This window comes from Rana temporaria, chromosome 2, assembly GCF_905171775.1.
Source record: "Rana temporaria chromosome 2, aRanTem1.1, whole genome shotgun sequence".
Taxonomy (NCBI): Eukaryota; Metazoa; Chordata; class Amphibia; order Anura; family Ranidae; genus Rana; species Rana temporaria.
Genome location: NC_053490.1, coordinates 38,846,506 through 38,870,134, shown reverse-complemented (window position 1 = coordinate 38,870,134; position 23,629 = coordinate 38,846,506). Strand labels below are relative to the sequence as shown.

The window sequence follows — 23,629 nt, the reverse complement described above, 5'->3', positions numbered from 1 at the left end:
ATAAAACACGCCCCCTTTACACATTTGAATTTCGCGCGCTTACGCCGGCCCCATTTACGCTACGCCGCCGCAACTTACGGAGCAAGTGCTTTGTGAATACTGCACTTGCTCCTGTAAGTTGCGGCGGCGTAGCGTAAATACGATACGCTGCGCCGCCGTAAGATCAAGCGCATATACCTGAATCTAGCCCAATGTTGTCTGACAGCGCTAAGTTCCGCTGTCAGAATACAAAGTATCCTGTGGAGGGGATTCGTCCATCCACTTTTGTGTGGATGGGGGAATCTGTTAGTTTTTTTGTTTTTCTTAGTTCCTGTTAGGTCTCCAGGACAGGAAGTGAAGGGAAATCTCCCCAAGGACAAACAAAATGTAATAAGGATTTCACATTCCACACTCAAAAATGTACTGGCCTTTTATATACCGTATATTGAGAGTGCCAGCATGTGCTGATGGGTAGAAGTGCTGCATACGCCACAGTATTGATGGACTATTCTGTCAACCAGTTCTTGAAGTTTGGCATTCTAAATGACTAACATATAGTAAAATGATGTGACTGAACTTACCTGAAAAAGAACATGTACAGGGCAGCAGTGATGCAAAATAATAGTACCTACAAGAAGAAGAAGAAGAAAAAACATAAATATACAGTCATCGGCAGATACAATCCAAGTTTTTGAAAATGCTGATAACACAAAATTAACAACACATTATCCATGGGAAGGCTCTCTCTTGACATTAAGGGCCTATTCACATTTGTGCATTTTGACAATGCATGGCAACACTCTGGCTCTATGTGCGTTATGTTGCACTGCCACTCATTTTGAATGCCCCCCCCCCCCAATGCACTGTACAGAAGAGCTCAATGCACCGTTACAGCGCCGTAGCGTATCTCACATACGCTGCGCCGATCTATTTGTATGTGAATCTACCCCCTTATCTGCATCACCATTCCAGGTTTGTGACTCAAGAAGGTCTGAAGTCACTGGATCTACATGGCAGGCAGACAATTAGTATTTCAGCAATGGCAACCCGTCACCTTTTTTGCATTAATGAGGTTTTATAAGGCCTCGTACAGACGGACGGACTGTCCGCTGAAAATGGTCCGCCGGACCGTTTTCAGCAGACATGTCCGCCCGGAGATTTCTGTCTGATGGTTGTACACACCATCAGACAGAAATCCGCGCATACACGATACGCGGTGACGTGGCCGCGCCGTCGCGGCGACGTGCGCGGCCCTGGAAGTTCAATACTTCCACGCATGTTGTCAAATCACTTTGACGCATGCGAGGGAGGCGGTCGATCGGACATGTACGGTGAGTCTGTACAGACGACCGAACATGTCTGACGGACAGGCTTCCAGCGGACATGTTTCTTAGCATGCTAAGAAACATTTGTCCCTTGGAAAACGGTCGGGTGGACAAATGTCCGCTGGAAACCTGTCCGGTCGGACGTACACACGACCGAACATGTCTGCTGAAACTGGTCCGCGGTCAAGTTTCAGCAGACATGTTCGGTCGTGTGTACGGGGCCTAAATGTAACAAGCAAAGGGGGTTAGCTGCGATTTCCTTCACAGTGCTTCTCACTGGGACTTGGAATTTGCCTGAATACTCTCTAAACTGCCCAAAATTGCTTGGCAGAAATCTAGAGGCAATAGACTGGTCTTCTCCCCTGAGAACTCTTTCTCCAGCAGATGCTTTAGCTGAACACACAACCTAAACGTTCACATATAAGAGAAGCCTAATAATAAAGTGTGCTTGGGGCATAAATAGAATCAGCCATTTCTACTGAGCAGTAAGTCTAGAGGCCTGGTGCATAGCTAGGATAAGATCACAAGTATGTCTTGAAAGGAATAGACTGGAGCCATAAAGGTTAGCAGGCTGGAAGAAAGCGAGGTGCCAGAGATTCTCCTTTTATCTGCAAGCCATATGAAATTCAAGAGATGACAGAGTGTGCTCTCCCTCCCTCACTGTCAGCTTGGATGCCATCCTTAAAGGGGTGTTTCAGTAATTTTCAATGTTTATTAAAAGTTAGCAGCTACAAAAAGTGTAGCTGCTGGCTTTTAATAAACATACACGCACCTGCTCCACGTTCCAGCGACGCGCCGGCCGGGGCTTCTCTCCTCTCCCCCCCTTTCCGGCCGGCGTCTTCATTCTAAGTGTGGGCACCCGGCCGTGACAGCTTTCGGCTTCACGGCCGGGCACCCACTGCCCATGCGCGAGCGGCGCTGCGCAATCCGATTGGACAGGCAATCGCCTGGGACCTGTCACGTGTCCCAGGGGATCGCCTACAGGGAGGGGCTGCCAAAAGGAGATATTACTATTCGCCTTCGCAGCCCCTCGGCGGAAGTAGGAAGTGGGACAGGAAGTCCCACTCCTCCTGAAGCCTCCACTCCCCCCCAAAAAAATTACATGCCAAATGTGGCATGTAAGGGGGCGAGGAGTGGATTAAGCGGTAGTTCCACTTTTGGGTGGAACTTCACTTTAAAGGATTACTAAAGGAAAAAACAATTTGAGCTAAATAGCTTCCTTTACCTTACTGCAGTACTGGTTTCATGTCCTTATTGTTCATTTTTGCTTTGAAGTGGCTGTAATTCTGCTGTGATCTCCACACTTCCTGGTTGCCTGTTTCCTTATAACCACAGTACTGGGAGCTTTTCACGGTGGTCTAAGCTGTCATTACTGTGTGTCTAAAACTTAACAGAACCAATCGGATTCATTTTAAAAACAAATCACTGCCCTGAATTTGTTTGTTTTTGTTCTGTGTGTCTCTCTAGTTCACAGGAACATGAAACCAGTTTAAAAGTGAAACTAACCTGCAGGTACATTATATGATTGATTTTTATCTATTTGTAATCATTTTTAAAAGGAATCAGTTAACTATTTAGTCTCTATACCCTGTAAACAGTCATTTCAGCAAATTTTTTTTTTCCTTTAGTGACCCTTTAAGGAGACAGGGAATCACAAACAGCTAGGGTCCTGTGCAAAAGTATGGGCACCCCTTGTCAAATTACAACACCCCTCCACAAGGAAAAATGTTAAAGGTAACAAGTCAATAAATAAATATGGGAACGTTAATTTTTTTTTGATGATGAATGCTACATGGCTACAGCTGGCCATAGTATAAACAGAAAAGCCAGTGCTACACCCATACACCATATAGATAGCAGAGCTCCCGGGTGCTCGATCCACAGTCGCTGGCTGAGTAGAGTAATGAGGAAAAGTAGTTCTCCCACCAGGTACAATTCATGAAAAGTCTACCATAACTGACCCTATTTTTAATCTTCCCAGTCGTTTCTCATTTTTGTTAACTCTTTGAGTAGGATACTTTCTTTCTAATAAAGTATTTTATTGATGATACCACACTTTTTGTGCTGTGTTCCGCTCTCTCCCTCTGCTTTGTTTACAGTTGCATGCAGCAAAATACCTAGCAGAATCCCATAGCATGCAGCAGAATACCTAGCAGAATCCCATAGCATGCAGCAGAATACCTAGCAGAATCCCATAGCATGCAGCAGAATACCTAGCAGAATCCCATAGCATGCAGCAGAATACCTAGCAGAATCCCATAGCATGCAGCAGAATACCTAGCAGAATCCCATAGCATGCAGTAGAATACCTAGCAGAATCCCATAGCATGCAGCAGAATACCTAGCAGAATCCCATAGCATGCAGCAGAATACCTAGCAGAATCCCATAGCATGCAGCAGAATACCTAGCAGAATCCCATAGCATGCAGCAGAATACCTAGCAGAATCCCATAGCATGCAGCAGAATACCTAGCAGAATCCCATAGCATGCAGTAGAATACCTAGCAGAATCCCATAGCATGCAGCAGAATACCTAGCAGAATCCCATAGCATGCAGTAGAATACCTAGCAGAATCCCATAGCATGCAGCAGAATACCTAGCAGAATCCCATAGCATGCAGTAGAATACCTAGCAGAATCCCATAGCATGCAGCAGAATACCTAGCAGAATCCCATAGCATGCAGTAGAATACCTAGCAGAATCCCATAGCATGCAGCAGAATACCTAGCAGAATCCCATAGCATGCAGTAGAATACCTAGCAGAATCCCATAGCATGCAGTAGAATACCTAGCAGAATCCCATAGCATGCAGCAGAATACCTAGTTTAGAGCCAACAATATACAAAATGTCTAGTTTTTTGGGCTACCCATTTGCATTTTAATATATTTTGGGCCAGCTCCACATAGAAATAGATCGGCGCAGCATATGTGAGATACGCTACGCCGCTGTAACTTACTTTCGGCTGCTTTGAATCCTCAAAGAATTTGCGCCGTAAGTTACGGCGGCGTAGTGTATCTCTGGCGGCGGAATTCAAATCGGCGATTAGGGGGCGGGTTTCATTTAAATGAAGCGCGTCCCCGCGCCGAATGAACTGCGCATGCGCCATCCCGAAATTTCCCGCCGTGCATTGCGCTAAATGACGTCGCTAGGACATATTTTTTTTTTTTGGAAAATTATTTTTATTCAATTTTTGCAACACAGATACAATACTAGGCCGCAACATGCGACCAACAATTACCGGTCAAAACACAGAAACCGGCTGGGAAGGGGAAAAAAAAAAGGGGGGGGGACAGCACTGGTACAGATTAAATGTTCACAAACCTAATCAAAATCAGTGAAATCAGATTAAATCAAATCAAAAATATATCGTAACGCGTAACCCCCCCCCCCCCGGATGACAAGTACAACCTTTTGTACAACCTTTTGCGCAATCTTGATCTCAATGCTGATAGAGTATAACATGCAATTCTCTGCCTAGGAAATAAAAGAGATGGGATACATTTCCCCTACAGAATACACGTAATTTTTTTTTACTTAGACGGGACTTACGTACATTCCGATTCACGGACGACTTACGCAAAAAGAAAAAATTAAAATTTTGACACAGGAACGACGGCCATACTTAACATGGCAAGTCTAACTATATGCCGCAAAATATCAGCTTTAACTATACGCCGGAAAAAGCCGACTAGAGACGACGCAAAGGAATGCGCCAGCCGCTCGTACGTTTGTGGATCGTCGGAAATAGCTAATTTGCATACCCGACGCGGAAAACGACGTGAACGCCACCCAGCGGATGCCGAAGTATTGCATCTTAGATCCGAAGGCGTACGAAGCCGTACGCCTGTCGGATCTAACCCAGATGCCGTCGTATCTTGGTTTAAGGATTCAAACTAAAGATACGACGCGGGTAATTTGAAAGTACGCCGGCGTATCAGTAGATACGCCGGCGTACTCGCTCTGAGGATCTGGCCCTTTATTTTTTGGATGTATTGTACATTAGCTCACATTGACATTCTATATAGTATTGCATATTGTATATCAGATATTTCAGGTTATAGTGAGTTTGATGATCTTTGGTCTCACTGAGTTGAGCGTTGTGTGCTGGTCGCCTTTGGCTTTTATCAGTTTCTTGTTTTTGTTTCTAGTGCTGTACACTGCTCTCAATGGCATTCCCTTTGATGTGCACCAACAACCCTGACAAATCAAAATTAATAAAATAGGACACTCCGAGAGTGCCTGCAATTTTTTTTTACGCTCTGTGTAGACTTAAAAAAAAAAAAAAAAAAAAGAAGAAAACCAATGGCATGAGCAGGGGAATTTAGAATTCTAAGAAGTCTTGTCTATAAATTGCATCCTGGTGCCAGGACTGAAAGGGTAAGACATTTCAAATGTATTTCGCAACAATAAAAAAGAAATTCATAGCTGGCTGCAGAAAGAAAATGAAAGGTTACAATTGATGGCATTAAACTTTAAAATGGCTTAAATGACAGTTATTTTGGTTACATCAATTTTTAAAGATGGAGTTCTCCTTTAAGGTTGAGTATTCGCACCATGGAATGTACAGGCCCTACCCAGCGTCAATATCGGATAAAAGCTTGGCGAGTTGACTTTTCACGCACTTTAATATTGCAATTGTCGAGTCTCTTCATCTAACAGTGTAGACATTCTGTATGGCCATAATCATCAACTCCTTAACGCCGCTCTGTGAAAACTCAGAGTGTCAGCCACATTTCGTGAAGTAATTTTCTCTCTGATCTACTGGATACCCTTGAAGTTGTAAGAGATACAAGAAGGGGAGATTTACTGGATGCTATTAATATTTGTACCCTCTCAAGAAACCTTAGAGCTGGGTCTGCTCGTCCAGAGGCCTCAGCAAATCACTACAGACCTCGCTGACAAGCACATTACGCTACGTTAACACATATTAAGTATTTCACGGGAATAACAAACTCCTTACTGCACTAAATACCTGTGACTATGTAGTGGGTACTTACATTGATGTGTGTTGTTGGTAGCTTACTAAAAACCAGTGCAGTTTCCTTGGTCCTCTCTGCTAAGAGACCAGGCTTGCAACCTGCTTGGACTGGTACTGCCAAGTGGACCTATACCCAAAAAGTGCAGCTTTTCTACGCAATACCCAGAAAAATTTTAATTTTACCTGGAATTTCTCCTGATAAGTGACTGTTCCTTGAGCCCCTTGGCTATATATCTGCAGTGTGAGATCATTTAGGGTACTGTAATGTGGAGATGTCACTATACTATGCTGCTCACTGTTGTCCTTGTTGGATAGGAAGCAGTAACTGATGACCTGCAGTGCAAGGATCTCCCTGCTTATGCCACATTCACTCTGTGGATTTCTGCTTTCTTCACATTTATTGCCCCTTCTTAAATATTTCTCAGATCACCAGTTATTCGATTACCAATCATCAGCTCTGATACAAGGAAACAAAGCTCTGCTCCTGTACCAAGATGGCCGGCACCTCACACACATAGTTATGGGGAAATAAAAAGCAAAATAAAAAAAAGATGCACTACAGGACATCTGTAAATCGGGACAAAAAAATTATACGAGACACAGAAGAGGAAAAACTGTTGGATTTAGGGCAATATAGGTGAAGCATCTCTTCTTGCAGAATTATTCCAGAAATAACTATGGAAATAACTTTTTAAAACTCATATGAATCAGCAGTTCATATGCTTGAAAAAATAAAAAAAGTTAAAGCAGGGCTCCACCCAAAAGGGGAAGTTGCGCTCTAAGCACCCCCCCCCCCAATATTATGCCACATTTAGCATGCAATTTTTTTTTGGGGGGGGGGGGTACCTGGTTTTGACAGGTATTCGCTCCCACTTCCACTTGGATCACTTTGCTCCCCCCCTCCCTTCGTGCAGTCTTCCCGAGACATGCCATAGGTCATCCCAGAAGACTACCGGACCATTCAGCAGGCGCAGTGCGCACCGGGCTGTGAAGATGCAAGCTGTGACATCCAGGTGTCCACAGTTGAAATGCTGGCGCAGGAGAGAGGAGAGGGAGACAAGTGACAGTTCGGGTGACCACATCGCTAAATCCAGAGACAGGTGAGTGTGTGTTTATTAAAAGTCAGCAGGTACACTTTTTGTTGCTGCTAACTTTTAATAAACACTTTTATTTAAACACAAAAACAACTGGAGCGCCGCTTTAAAAACGGTAGTAAACCACCTGAAATCCCATGACATCTTCCCCTGGTCTTCCTTCTGGGTTTGCCTCCTCCGGTTACACGATTGGCCGGGGGCACGATGACCTCACTTCCGCGCATGCGTGCATGAGCCGCTGTTTAGGGCACAAGCTCTGAAGGTCCAGCACTGTATGCCGGACCTTCAGAGCGCATGAGCCGGTAATGTCACTGCCTGCATGCACTCTGAATATCTCCTAAACTCTGCATGTTTAGGAAATATTCACAGTACCTACAGGTAAGCCTTAGGCCTTGTACACACGACCGAACATGTCCGCTGAAACTGGTCCGTCGAACCAGTTTCCGCGGACATGTCCGACCGTGTGTAGGGCCTACCGGACAGTTTTCCTGCCTAGCGGACTGGTTTCCAGCGCACAAAAGTTTCTTAGCATGCTAAGAAACTTGTCCGCTGGAAGCCTGTCCGTCGGACATGTCCGATGGTCAGTACGACTTATCGGACATGTCCGCTGGCCCGAAATCCCACGCATGCGTCAAAGTGATTCGACGCATGCGTGGAAGCATTGAACTTCCTGGTGCGCGCACGTCCGCGGACCGTTTTCATCGGACATGTCTGGTCGTGTGTACGAGGCCTTACTATTGGCTTGCCTGTAGGTACAAGGGGTAGAACAGAGTTTACTACCACTTTACCAGTACCTGAAAGCCATTCTATTTTCCCCTACAGGCATTATATTACCGCAAAGTGCATGTTACCAGTAGACACTCCCAGCCGACTAACCAGGGGAAATAACCAGGTGCAGTTGCTTTCTTCAAGAATAGGCCAGCACCGGGTGTGTCTGCAAATCATGTACTCAGTGCAAGAAAATGCATGACTAGATGGGACTTGCACCCCTATTTATGAGCTGGTGGCTTCTAATTATGGAGCAGGCAGATCAGGGCCTCCAGAACCAACCATCAGGTTACTGCTATGTTTATTCCTGTTGCTCAGGTATCTGTCATAATACTGTTTCAAGAAAGGAAACAAGCTGACTGTGTGACATTATCCACGAAGGCTAACGAGCTTCGCTTGCAGAATTTCTTCAGAGAGTGAATACACAAATCATACCAGTCTCTAAACACCATGCATTTTCTCTACAGATCATTTTTGCCCTTTCAAATGGCTACATTCTGCAAATAGCCAATGTCACAGCTAAACAAAAAAAACAGCTGTTTAGGTTATCTGGATTTCTTCTCCGCAGAGCATCACGTGTACAGTCTGAATGCTGTCCAAGCAATGCTAAAGGATGTCAAAAAGCAACAGAAACTCCTGGCAGGAACACGAGCAGCTACTCCTAGACATGAGTCTCACATCTGCACATGTGCAGCACTGACATCACCCCCAGGGATGGACTGGCCATTGGGACTACAGGGAGTTTCCCGGTGGGCCGATGGCTCAGTGGGCCGGCTTCATTGACAGCGGACCGTCGCCCCCCTCCGCTCCTCTGTCTCTCCCTTCGCGCAGCGCTCACCTCCTCTCCCTCCCCACAGCGCTCACCTGGGGGGACAAAGAAGCAGGGGGAGGACCAGAGGAGCAGGGGGGACGACAGAGGAGCATGGGGGAGGGGACAGACAGCTGACTCAACAGCTATGGCCTGGGAGTTTCTCACTTCTGCCTAATCTTGTCCCATAAGGGGGGGCACCAAACTGATTCTTTGCCCCTGGTGAAATAATGTCTAGCTTCCCCACTGGTACTGCCTATAAGAGTACCAGTACCAGCCGTTCTACTCTAATAAAGTAGAACGGCTAGTGGCTAGTGAAAGGGGAGAGGGGGCTGGGGGGCTGGGGGTTGTCCGGCCACCATGGGAGAGACCTGTCAAAGTGGGCCAGTCTGGATGAAGTCCAGGGCCAAATTTTTGTCCCAGTCCAGCCCTGCATCACCCACCTCCTTTTCTAAAAAATTGTGGTAAAAAAGGCCACTGATTGACTGCAGATGAATAAAAGGATAGACAGACAGAAAATGGGACAGATTTGACACAGACAAAAAGACCGATAAATACTGTGGACATGAGGGAGATGTTCAGTATTTAGATATGTTATTATTATTTTTTATTATCCACATTTTTTTTTTCTTTTTTTAGGTTCAACATATCAATTCATAATTATACAACTTTAGATTCCAAAACGTGTCATAAATACAAAACATTCCACTCCAAAAAAACTGACATGTATAACCCCCCACTTTAAAGAGAAGTAAAAAGAAATAGGAAAAAAAGAAAAGAAAACGAGGAAAAGACAGACAAAAAAAAGGGAGGGGGAAATAACCCCCCTTTTCGACTCTCTCCCTCCTTTGTGCACATTTAATTATAATAAACAGACAGTAACGTTCATAACGTTTGTAATTCGATGATGGGTTCGACTCGAACACAAAGCTCATCCCTAGTTGGGTGTAAACAGACAGCCAGTCCGTTTACATCCAGCTGCTCATAGGGTAAAGCTAGCCGTGTCCATGTCCGCCCTGCATAAGCAGAGCACACACAGACCTGTCATCAGCCTAGCAGGGGATCACCAGACAGATCCCCTCCTGAGCAAAACCAGATCTGGCCCGTGTGAAAGAGGTCTCCAACTATCCCTTTTTAACCACTTGCCGCCTGCCAATGACAAATTGACGTTGGCAAAGTGGTTGTAGAATCCTTACTGGACGTCATATGACGTCCTTAGGATTCTGAGCCGCTGCGCGCCCCCGGGGGCGTGCATCGCGGCGATCGTTGTTGCAGGGTGTCAGTCTGACACCCCGCAACACCGATCTCTGTAAAGAGTCTCTCACGGAGACTCTTTACCACGTGATCAGCCGTGTCCAACCACGGCTGATCACGATGTAAACAGGAAGAGCCGTTGATGGCTCTTCCTCACTCGCGTCTGATAGACGCGAGTAGAGGAGAGCCGATCAGCGGCACTCCTGACAGGGGGGGTTCGCGCTGATTGTTTATCAGCGCAGCCCCCCCTCGGATCGCCACACTGGACCACCAGGGAAGCCCACCCTGGAACACCAGGGAAGGGCAAAAAAAAAGTCTGGGCAAAAAAAAAAGTCTAGGCAAAAAAAAAAGTCTGGGCAAAAAAAAAAGTCTGGGCAAAAAAAAAAAAAGCATTAAAAAAAAAAAAGATGCCAATCAGTGCCCACAAATGGGCACTGATTGGCAACATGGGTAAATCAGTGCAGCCCCACAGTGTCCATCCGTGCCACCCCACAGTGTCCATCAGTGCCACCCCACAGTGCCCATCAGTGCCACCCCACAGTGCCCATCCATGCCCAGTGCCCACCTATCAGTGCCCATCTGTGCTACCCATAAGTATCCATCAGTGCCGCCCATGAGTGGCCATCTGTGCCGCCCATGAGTGCCCAGTGCCGCCCATGAGTGCTGCCTATGTGTGCCCATCAGTGCCGCCTATGTGTGCCCATCAGTGCCGCCTATGTGTGCCCATCAGTGCCGCATACCAGCGCCGCCAATCAGTGCCACCTCATCTGTGCCCGTCAGTACTACCTCATCGATGTCCATCAGTGCCATCTCATCGGTGCCCATCAGTGCCCGTAATTGAAAGAGAAAACTTACTTATTTACAAAAAAATTAACAGAAAAAAATAAAAACGTAATTTTTTTTCAAAATTTTCAGGCTTTTTTTAGTTGTTGCGCAAAAAAAAAATCGCAGAGGTGATCAAATACCACCAAAAGAAAGCTCTATTTGTGGGGAAAAAAGGACGCCAATTTTGTTTGGGTACAGTGTAGCATAACCGTGCAATTGCCATTCAAATTGTGACAGCGCTGAAAGCTGAAAATTGGCTTGGGCGGGAAGGTGCTTAAGTGCCCTGTATGGAAGTGGTTAATCAAATACAGAAACAGTTATAAGATAAGGGCATTAACTAAATGAATCAAATGTGATCATCTTAAGCACCTCTGTCAGTGGAAAATGGTTTGTCCCAACTCTATGACTTCCACTTTTGCTGGACAGATTGGTCTGTTTAAAAGTAGTTGAAAAATAAGAAATGGAAATGACTGTTCTGTTAATGCTGGTGACAGACTGTATCACATAAGTTATTTTTTATTTTGGCCATAGTCACACTTCAACTGTAGAGATATCATAAAGAATGTCTTAAGCTGGCCACAGATGGATCCAAACTCAGCAGGTTCAGCAGAGACCAGACAAGATTAGATCAATCTATGGGCAGGCTGGTTGTACCCAAGTCAATCCATCGTACAACCAGCCTGTTAGATTTTTTACATACATTACTTCTGATGGCTATAGCTGCTAGCAGTATTCATTGTGCTCTGTACATGGAACATAGGGTGCTGCTGTCCAGGAGATCTAGCCTCAATGTAGAAGGAGTAATTGCATCCAGGAAGACATGAGGGTAATATACTGGACACTGGAGCAGCTCTTCTGAAGAGTAGAAGCAACTCAGGCTGGCAAAGATAAGGAAGTTGAGAAGGTGCTTCTAAATGTAGTATTAGGACCTGTAATTAAGCCAACAAGATACAATTCACTTACAAGATGAAGATAAAAACAGGCTCATCTGACCATCGCATAAACGGCCAACCAGCAGTGATAGGAAGGATGTGGTACATCTACTGGGTCATGAACAGGAAGTGAGAAATTCAGACAAAGAAAAAAAACATTTAGAAGGGAAATCGAGGGAAAAGGTAAGTGAATCAACAATGCACTGGCTTAAAGGAACCTATTTCGAGAATAAAAAAACCTTTACAACCCCTTTAAGGGAGCACAGGCTGGAACTAGTCCTTCAGTAGCGTCAAAAAACGAGGTCCGGAGATGCAAATGCCACAAGACAGGGCAGAACAGACATACAAAAGTACACGGCGGGGGCGCAGAAGGAGAAGAAACCGAGGAGCAGAACAGATATTGATTTCGTCGGCACTCACACCAGTGATAATTGACTGTTCTAATGTTTGGAATCTGTCTAATGGGATCCTTACAGATAGTGAGATGTCACTACTATCTAAAGGACTTAATTTTTGTCCACAGAGACACATGAACTTATTTGACACTATTCTAGATGTAAAACAGGTTTATTAGAAATCTCAATTAACCTCTTGACCACCGCCCCATGTCAAAAAGACGTCCTGTTTTTAAAGTTGAATATCTCGATAACGGCAGCAGCTGCTGCCACAACCGAGATATTCATCTTTTCAGGGGGCGGTGGTGTACACGATAACGGATAACGGATTTGCCGCGAGATCGCCGTTATCGGTGGCGGGAGAGGGCCCCCCCCCCCCCTCACGCCGCTCTCCCGCGCCCTCCGCCGCTTACCGGAGCCGTCGGTAGCGGCGGAGGGGATCGGATGTGTCCGGCAGCTGAGCGGGGACGGGACTGAAGGAGAAATCTCCTTCACCCGTCCTCATAGCTCTGCTGGGCGGAAGTGACGTCAAAACGTCAGTCCCGCCCAGCCTCTTAAAGAAACATTTTTTTTTTGTCATTTGAAAAAATGTCATTTTTTTTTTTTTTGCATTTAAGTCTAATTATGAGATCTGAGGTCTTTTTGACCCCAGATCTCATATTTAAGAGGACCTGTCATGCTTTTTTCTATTACAAGGGATGTTTACATTCCTTGTAATAGGAATAAAAGTGATCAATTTTTTTTTTTTTTTTTTTCAGTGTAAAAAATTATAAAACTAAATAAAAATAAATAAGAAAACCAAAAACATTTTTTTTAAAGCGCCCCATCCCGACGAGCTCGCACGCAGAAGCAAACGCATACGCGAGTAGCGCCCGCATATGAAAACGGTATTCAAACCACACAAGTGAGGTATCGCCGCGATCGTTAGAGTGAGAGCACTAATTCTAGCCCTAGACCTACTCTGCAACTCAAAAAATGCAACCTGTAGAATTTTTTAAACGTCGCCTATCGAGATTTTTAAGGGTAAAAGTTTGACGCCATGCCACGAGCGGGCGCAATTTTTAAGCGTGACATGTTGGGTATCATTTTACTCGGCGTAAAATTATCTTTCACAATATATAAAAAAATTGGGCAAAATGTATTGTTGTCTTATTTTTTAATTCAAAAAAGTGATTTTTATCCAAAAAAAGTGCGCTTGTAAGACCGCTGCGCAAATACGGTGTGACAAAAAGTATTGCAATGACTGCCATTTTATTCCCTAGGATGTCTGCTAAAAAAAATATATAATGTTTGGGGGTTCTGATTAATTTTCTAGCAAAAAAATTGTGATTTTCACATGAAGGAGAGAAGTGCCAGAATTAACCCGGTGGGCAAGTGGTTAAAAAAACATTATTTTTAAGCAGGTGATGTGGAGAGTCCTGAGCAGTCTGTGTTTAACTAATACAGGACTGTATGTGGAGGATTTTACAGTTCTTTTTAATACAAAATCTGATTTTTATCCAATTAATTCTCATACTCCTGAGATGACCAAGTTCCAAAGATCTGTTGAACGGGATCTGACGGTCCTGGCACACCAGGCGATGGGGGGGGCAACAGAGTGGCAGGACAATTTGACTGGAGAGGAGAGACTGTCTTTAAAGAGTCTAGAGGAGGACAACTCCATTGTCATTCGCAATTCCGACAAAGGGAGACTCATAGTTGTTATGGATGTAGGTATATACAGGGAGGAGGCTATCCGCCAATTATGAGATGATCGTACCTACATCAAACTTAGAGGAGACCCAACAAAATGGTATAGAACGGTCCTCACTGGGTTGATTGGTAGAGGGGTTAGAGTGGGTTGTCTTTGGCCAAAATAAAGCTGAGAAGTTAATGCCCGATTATCCCACTCTGCCTACATTCTATCATCTGCCCAAAACTCATAAGGGGTTAAGTCCCGTACATGGGAGGCCAATTATATCAGGCATCAATTCCCTAAATAAGAGGCTGGGGCAGTGGCTTGACAGGCAGTTACAGTCTTTAGCCCAGCAACTCCCTGGCTATTTGATAGATACAAACCATCATCTGAATATTCTGAAAGATCTCAAATGGGAGAGTAATTTATCGTGGGTCACTTGTGACATCACAAGTCTATATTCCTCCATACCCCATGACCTTGCAATAGTGGTGGTTTCCTTTTATTTGGAGACATCCACTAATTTGCCTGTAGAAGGGCGCAAATATATTTTAGAAGTCCTGTCCCATAATTATTTCACCTTTGATGGGGGGGGGTGCTACCTCCAGAGATATGGGACCCCGATCGGGGATACGTTTTCGCCCTCCCTAGCCAATCTTTATATGGGTTGGTGGGAGCGGTTATCCAAAATGGATGATCAATAGAGCTTTGGCTATTGCTAAAAGCAAGGAGATGGAGGATCTTCTAAAGAAAAGAGTACGTGGTTATAATTCACATCATAATAAACTAACCCTTTCTACTCCATACAGTGTTGAATTCAGAGAGGTGAAGAACATTATCAGTACACATTTTCCCATTCTATACTCGGATAAGATTTGTGCGGGCATTCTACAGGGAGGGATTAACATAGTGCCTCGCTCTCTATCCCCTAGTTTCATCAATAGGGACACAATGAAATCTGTAACATGGCTGCATTTTAAGGGGAGCTTTAAATGTGGCACCACAGGATGTTTTTGCTGCGGCCATATTTTGGGGGATTATACATTCTGCTCAACTATGACCCATAAGGAATATGATATTGGCTCCTTTTATAATTGCAATACCAGTTACGTATTATAATTGATTACCTGTGGCTTATGTCACAAACAATATGTTGGCAGAACCACTAGGCGTCTTCGTGATCCCAACTATATAGTGTGGAGAAAAATCAATCGACTAATGTAGCAAACCACTTTAATATATGCCATGAAGGCGATACATCAGCCATGCATGTAGAGGTGATTGACAAAATCAAGGTTCCAAAGAGAGGGGAAGTGTTCTGGATTTTCCATCCCACACAGGTTAAACTTAGCGTGGGATGTGAGCCATTTTTTTAAATAGTTGGTACACAGTTCTCCCCGGCTGCAGCCGGCATTGTCTTACCCACCTTATGTATATAGATCATATATGACCATATACTTGCATCCTTATATTTATTTTTGTGTATATATATATATATATATATATATATATATATATATATATATATACATATACATACACATACACATACACACACACATATTTTCTCTCCATTCTGGGTGGAGAATTGGAACCTTGGGCAACTATACAATTTTTTTATAGTGTCGTTGGGGTATCTGATGTTGTGCCTGGGCGTATTTTGATCGTACTTGTAGATACAGAATTTATGATGTTTATTATTTGTTTCCTACTATCTTTTGCCGCCTACCCACACCATCTTTTTAATATGTGGTTGTGCCAGCTATTTATTTTATATATATGTGACAAACCTATTGTTTTATATTTCTTTTGTGTCCCATAGGTCTTCTTTTTTTCTCTTTCCCTTTTTTTCCTTCTTATGTTTTTTTTTTTGGTATGTTGTTTCTCTGCACGTTATTGAAGGTAACAGGAATTCTTTCATCTATGCTCCGAACACCTGTGTAAGGTGGAGGTGAGGCTACTTAAGGAGTATCAGTAAGACATACCTGTGGAACGATTAAGCACATTTGTATTGTGTGAAACGCTTCTACCAGGCATTCTTCTGTCCTGTGGGGTCATTTTGGAATGTCCAAAAAAGGATCTTGGATATCAGTTGTGGTGTGCAGCCATTTCTTCATTTTCTACTGTCTGCGGAGGCGAGACGGGGGGCGGGCACACACCAGTTACATTAGGCTTCCTTGTCTCACCTGGAGCGACAAGTGTTCTTGTTCTTTGTTGAGTTCAAGATTTGGAGCGAAGAAAACAGGAGGTGGGGAGTATCAGTGGTTGGAGGGGGGGTGGTTTTACAACAGAAACTGTCACTTTGCCTTGATTAGGTTTCAAATCTGTTTAATTTGCCCTCTTTTAAGTAAAAAAAAAGGCCAACTCTAGTGAGTGTTCATCTCCATCACCCAGAATAAACACTAATCTCAGGAAGCAACAGGCTGCCCGATCTCTCGAGTCTGACATGTTCTATAAAGAATTAACCAATTTGTCAGGTAGTAGTTTGGCACTGTGCCGGCAGCAGCGCCACACCTTTGCCTATGCAGCTGTAGGCCAGTCTCCTACATCCCTGCCAAACAAGAACAAAGTGTGAGCAATCTACAGGCAGATGGGATGAAAAACAAGATTAGCGTGTGATATAGAACAAAAGATTATTAGGATTTTCGTTCATTGAGTGCTGTCTCACACCGAGGATGTGACTGGAAGTGGCATGTGTTGTACACGATCATGCTAAGACACATCACACCTGTCAGCGCTAGACAAGAGGTAATTCTCAGGATCACATTTTCCATATCAGCTTTTAGAAACACTCGGGTGATCTCCGTGAGAGGTGCCGGCCCCTCTGAGACATATTTCATCAGATTATTATTGTGAAAGGCCTCTACCGAACACACAAAGCGAAAACGATGATCTTGTCTTCCAGGTGTAAATTGGGGGGGTGGAATTAAGTGCTTATCAAAAGAATGTCCTTCTGTACATTCACTCCTATAAATACATCATCCTAAAGCAATGGAAAAAGCTTGGTGTGTTCTTAGCATGTTAAAGCTAAACTTGGGTGCGCGTTCAAGGACAACGCTCTTCCTGCAAATGTGCACAGACATAACTCCAACTGCTCCTGATATCCAGAGACAATCCCAGCTTTAAAACCCTTGTCCTTGGGATTTTTTTGTCCTTGGTTTTCATTTCTGACTTCATATACCAAAGGTCTTTTTTGGCAATTTTAATCCAATTAATTTAAAGGTAAATTATAAAAGTTGTCGGGCAGTTTTATTTTAAATGTTATGTAACCCAAATCATTAAAATTCCATATAATCTGATTTTACATCTGCAGCTTTCACTACAATAGTGCCTGAAGATCCTAACGGAAAGGGACTTGTTCAGCCCCTCCCTGTTATGGGGTGACAACTGTCTCCCAATTGTGGTCAGCATTGTCGCATGCATCATAAACTGGACAGTATGCAGACACATACTGCGCAGGCATTAAACCTAAGTTTTCACCATCATGAGGCAGGTCCACAGCAAGGATGTGCAGTTGACAATGGATTGACTGTAGATAGGAAGAGGCTTAAAGAGATTGGAGGAGGTCAACAGCACTGAAATGTAACAAAGGATCTGATTTGTCAGCGCAGTCACGTCTTGCTGACCTATCCTAACGGATCTGATCCATCCTGGCATCACTAAGATAAGAAGAGAAAGTACAGCACGGTTTTCAGATTCCCTGGACCGCTGCACTGGCCTGTGTAGATGGTGAAACTCAATCCCACATGGAGTTAAGTGTAGCAGGGACCAGGCAAGTGGGTGCGTGTGTTGATGTAGCTATTGTAATGTTTTTTTTTAGCATAAATATGGAATAACATATTAAAGTGGTTGTAAACTTTTTTACACCACTTGTACCTACAGGTAAGCCTATAATAAGGCTTACCTGTAGGTACTGTAAATATCATCGTGCAGTTTAGGAGATATTCACTATACACGTTGCTGCCAACGTCATCGGCGCATGCGCACTGAAGAAATGACCGACAGGTGCCGTCTTTCAGGGTCTGTGCCATGATCGGCGGCTCCCACATGCATGCGCAGGAACGTCATTGTGTCTTTGGCCTATCACAGCGCCAGAGCCTGAGAACCCGGAAGTAAGTCCGGTGAAAGAGGTTGGCTGTGGGAGCAGAGTGCGGACGGCACTCCAGGGCATCATTCTAAGTTAAGTATTTCATAATGAACTAGTATGCGATGCATACTAGCTCATTATGCCTTTGTCTTGCAGGTTTTTCCTTTTTTCTGAGGTTTACAACCTCTTTAAGGCCATCTTGTTTACAAGCAAAGATTCCTCTATTCATTTGCTAATGAACCTGTTGGACTGGTTCATGAGCTCAGGGCAGGAAGTGATGCTACAGGAAGTAGGGGGGAGAGGAAAGAGTACTTGAACAAGCCATGTGCTTAGGACACAAAGGAACTGGTAGAAGCTTTGCAGGACTTTGAGAAGCATGAAGCAGTCTGGAAGATCCTGGATGAAGACTCTATCACAGGAAGAACCATTTAAGTAGCTGTTTAGTGTTTGTCTATCACATACAGTGTACATGCTTATTTGTAGTTTCCTGTTCTTAGCCGACAAGTGTGGCCCCCGGTGTGTTCTTCTGTGGCTTTATCTCACCTGCTTCAAGGTTTGATGAGTTGTGTGCTCAGAGATGATATTCTGCATACCTTGGTTGTAATGAGTGGTTATTTGAGTTACTGTTGCCTTTCTATCATCTCAAACCAGTCTTCCCATTCTCCTCTGACATCAACAAGCCATCTCTGTCCACACAACTGCTGCACACTGGATATTTTCTATTTTTTTCGGACCATTTTCTGTAAACCGAAGAGATGGTTGTGCGTGAAAATCCCCATAGATCAGCAGGTTTTAAAATACTCAGACCAGCCTGTCCGGCACCAACAACCATGCCATGTTCAAAGTCACTTGAATCCCCTTTCTTCTTCACTCGTATGCTCAGTTTTACCTTCAGCAAGTCATTTTCACCACATCTAGATGAATAAATGCATTGAGTTGCTTCCATGTGATTGGCTGATTAGAAATTTGTCTTACCAAGCAGTTAAACAGGTGTGCCTAATAAAGTGGCCAGTGAGTGTATATGTACCACATTTGTAAGTGTAATTTGTGGCTAAAATGTATCATATCATGTGCATACTGTATAAAAATAAAAAACATAATATAAAGAAAACAAACTGCTAGTTAAATATGTTGTATTATTTTGGGATACTCAATTTGCACAATATACTTAAAGTTTTTTTTTTTATGTTTTCCTTTAAATATATCCATATGAAATCAGATATATTATGTGGCTGCTGACCAAAACCCCTATTTGTCGGAAAACAACTTCAATTGAGAGGCATATCTTACAGACCAATGCACTTACTTATACACTGCATTGGTCTGCTCCAGAGAGAGAACGATAACCATGGAAATCACTGTGGAATTCCTACATTCAATACCATTTTATTTTTTCAAATCTAGCTTTTATTACCCTGAATTGTTTCCTAGATTTATTTACTCCTTTATGCTTCAAGGTGAAGAGTCGTCCATTTGTTACGAAACTTTCACAGCAGATGCCTCCGTGGCTTAATACATGTGGAGGTCGTGACCTCTGCCCCCTGAGCAGGGCTGTTTACAACTTTGCTTTTTTGTAAATGCCGAAAAGTTCAATGCCAAGGAAGCGCTTTCTGGGGTATTTCCAAAACACTTCTAAATGAAAGTAAAGGTCATACTGGTCACATCTAAATACCAGCATAGTTCCCCGTGTGGAACAAGATGAACAAGCAGCCTCCCAGCATGCTCTGTCACTGGAGTCACGTCAAGCTGTGCAGATGATTGCTGCTGAAGTGGAGCCCCACCGTCACATGTAATTCCTCACAGCGGCCCGGGCACTTGCACAGAGGAATACTTGCCCTTTTACTATACATAGGGTTTAATTAGTCATGGCCTTCTAATAAACTGGACTAATTGGCATGGTGCTGCCAAAAGGAATCTACTACACCAAATGTTGATAACTTATTTATTTCCATGGAGCAGGAAACGGTATGTCGGTAAAGGGTAAAGCATGGGACCAATGTCATTCTCATGTGTCCTATTTCTAGGCCCTTTTCTGACCTGACGCTAGATGTTCCAGCCTATTTTACCAGCATCAGCATGCATTAGATAACTTAACTATTGAACATAACCATGAATGGTGGTTAAAGCGGAGGTTCACCCAAAAAATGAATTTTTAACATTACACTCAGCCGAGTTGTCCTAATGACAATCAGCTATTTTTTTTTTTCGTACATACCTTATTTCACCGCCGCTTCCGGGTATGTCTTCTGCGGGACTGGGCATTCCTATCTGATTGACAGGCTTCCGACCGTCGCATACTACGCGTGATGAGTTGCCGAAAGAAGCCGAGCGTCGGTGCGCAGGCGCCGTATAGAGCCGCACCGACGTTCGGCTTCTTTCGGCAACTTGTGACGCGTAGTACGCGACGGTCGGAAGCCTGTCAATCAGATAGGAATGCCCAGTCCCGGAAAAGACATACCCGGAAGCGGCGGTGAAATAAGGTATGTACGAAAAAAAAAAAACAGCCGATTGTCATTAGGATAACTCGGCTGAATGTAATGTTAAAAATTTATTTTTGGGTGAACCCCCGCTTTAAGTCTGAAGTGGAGAAAAAAAAAAAAAAAAAAAAAAGATAACTTGATTAAACAAGTTATCGGATCTTCAAGCTAAATTAAACCTTAAAAACTAAAATTTGCCAGTAGATAGAAGGGAAGTTTCTTTTGCAAAAAAATAGAATTTTTTTGTCATACTTACATGTAAAATGATTTTCTTTGAGTACATCACGGGACACAGAGTGAGGCTATTATTCCTCCTTACTGGCTTATGCTTCATTTCCAGGTGAATGGACACTGGTAGACCAAAGGTCTTTAGACAGGAAGTTATCCCCTATAAAACCCCTTCCATACAGGAAGTACTTCAGAATAGTAGGATACAAAGCAAGTTGCGCTAAGTCAGTGTTTCTCAATTCCAGTCCTCAGGCCCCCCCAACAGGTCAGGTTTTCAGGATTTCTCTCAGATGAAAAGGCTGTGCTGATTACTAAGGCAGTGAAACTGATCAAATCACCTGTGCAAAATAATGGAAATCCTGAAAACCTGACCTGTTGGGGGGGCCTGAGGACTGGAATTGAGAAACACTGCGCTAAGTGAACATAATATAAATGTGGATAGATGGTAAAGTCCAAAAAAAGTGTCAGCAAAATAAATGAATAACAGTCGGTTCACACTAGGGCGACACGACTTCCAGCGCGACTTTCAGAGGCGACTCCGACACGACTTGAGCATGAACCACAGGGCGATCTGGGGCGATTTACAACACGACTTGAAGTCGTCTCCAGGACAGGAGACTTTCCAGTGGCCAATCAAACAATAATCAGCTCTAGGGGAGGGAGGGGGAGGGAGAGGTTTGCCTGAGAAATGTATGTTATCTTCCTGGAAAGTCGCTTCAGTTAAGACAGTGATCAGACTTGGAGGCGACTTCCATTGAAATCAATGGGTACAAATCGCCTACAAGTCGGATTGAAGTAGTACAGGAACTTCTTTTGAAGTCGGAGCGACTCAAGTCGTGTGTATTAACACCGCTCCCATTCACTTGCATTGTTTTTCTCGACAGCGCGTCTTGGGACGACTTGAGGCGACTTCAAGTCGGATCCCAAGTCGCCCCAGTGTGAACCGGCTCCAAGTCCAATTCCTTGAAACATATGCTGAATAAAGTGCTGGGTGCTGTGAACTCCAAATGGTATCCTTCACCAGGTGAATCACCAACATAAACGAATGCCTCATACACACGATCAATTTTCCTGACAGGAAAAGTGCGATGTGAGGTTTTTGTCAGGAAAACCGACCGTGTGTATGCTCCATCACACTATTTCTGTCAGTTTTCCAGCCAAGAAAAGAGCAGAATCTCAATTTTCGTGACAGGAAAAATTCCTATTGTGAATCGCAATTATGACACGCAAAAAAATGCGCATGCTCATAATCAAGCAGAAGAGCCGAACTGCCTATTGAACTTCATTGATCTCAGGTCGTCATATGTGTTGTACGTCACCGCATTCTTGACGTTCGGAATTTCAGCCAAGATTTGAGTGACCGTGTGTATGCAACACAAGTTTGAGTCGTTTTCCTGCTGAAAAAAAAACACGGTTTTCCTGTCGGAAAAACTGATTGCTTGTACAGGGCATAAGGCTGTACGCTTACCCCACACGATGGACCCTCTCTTATGGAAGGCCAGACAAGCATATGAAACTGTCAGCTCCTAGCGCCACGCCGAACAGATTCCCAAAATAAATAAGGGGGGCTTTCAATAGTGTAAAAAAAACCTTTTAAAATGTGTTTTATTCAGACACTGTGCACAACATAAGATACACAGTGCATATAAAGCATAAAAACGGCAGTTTAAAATTCAAAGATGAAAAAAACTTGCGTTGGTGTGGCTAGCGTTTTGTCGTCCGACCGGTTTCATCACTACAAGGACTTCCTCCAGGTCTGACACTTTTTTAGACTTTACCATCCATCCAGATTTATATTGTGTTTACTTAGCGCAACTTACTTTGTATCCCATGTTTGTGTGTATATTTCTCACATTTTATGTTGCTGATTATCTGTTTGCACTTTATACACAAGCGCAGTATTTTTGTTGTTAAATTTACTTCCGAATTGTAGCAAGCACTTAATCCTCATAAAGAGGAGAGGGGACCTCTGTGTCCCGTGATGTACTCAAAGAAAAGGATTTTACAGGATATATATTACGAAAAAAATAAAATGTTCTTTATCATACATCACGGGACACAGAGTGAGGCTATTATGCCTTACTATACTGGGACATCCCAGAGCGATAACCTTGAGGGGAGGGAGACACCCTGACAAAACAGTAGCCATCAGACCTACATGGCAGCCCACAGTATACTGCGGCCAAAAGCCGAATCTTCGGCTGCTCGAACATCCACTTTTTGTGAACGTATGCACTGAAGACCAAGTAGTAGCCTTACAAATCTGAGCCACAGATACTTAATGGCGAAAAGCCCAGGAGGTTCCTACACCCCTGGTAGAATGAGCTCTCATCCTAAAGCAGTGATGGGGAACCTCGGCCCTCCAGATGTTTTGGAACTACATTTCCCATGATCCAACATCTGGAGGGCCGAGGTTCCCCATCACTGTCCTAAAGGGAGGAGCCCCAAGTTTCAAACCACAGGCCTGAATCCACCTTGTTGGTAAAAAACAGAAGTACTTCCTGTATGGGAGGGGTTATATAGGGGATCACTTCCTGTCTAAGGACCTTCGGTCTACCAGTGTCCATTAACCGGGAGATGAAGTATAACCCAGTAAGTAAGAAATAATCGCCTTACTCTGTGTTCAGTGATGTATGACAAAGAAAATATTTATTTGCCTGCTGGAAATATTTTTTTAATCTGCACACTGACTGCAGTGGTTTTTGGGAGAATGTAACTCTGGGATGCTTGAACGGGAGTTACTTCATCAGTGCCCTGCCCAGTGGGCGAAGCAAGAACATGGACCTGGCAGAAACAAAGTGG

At 43.9% G+C, this 23,629-nt stretch overlaps 1 protein-coding gene across 1 annotated transcript in view; it reads right to left on the bottom strand.

Moving 5' to 3' along the window:
- The window catches only part of TMEM135 (transmembrane protein 135), a 497,220-nt gene that overhangs the window by 131,810 nt on the left and 341,781 nt on the right, over positions 1-23,629 (bottom strand). The window contains exon 6 of the mRNA XM_040340102.1: positions 561-607. Coding sequence (XP_040196036.1) covers positions 561-607 — 47 coding nt within the window. The remainder of the gene's footprint in view (positions 1-560; positions 608-23,629) is intronic.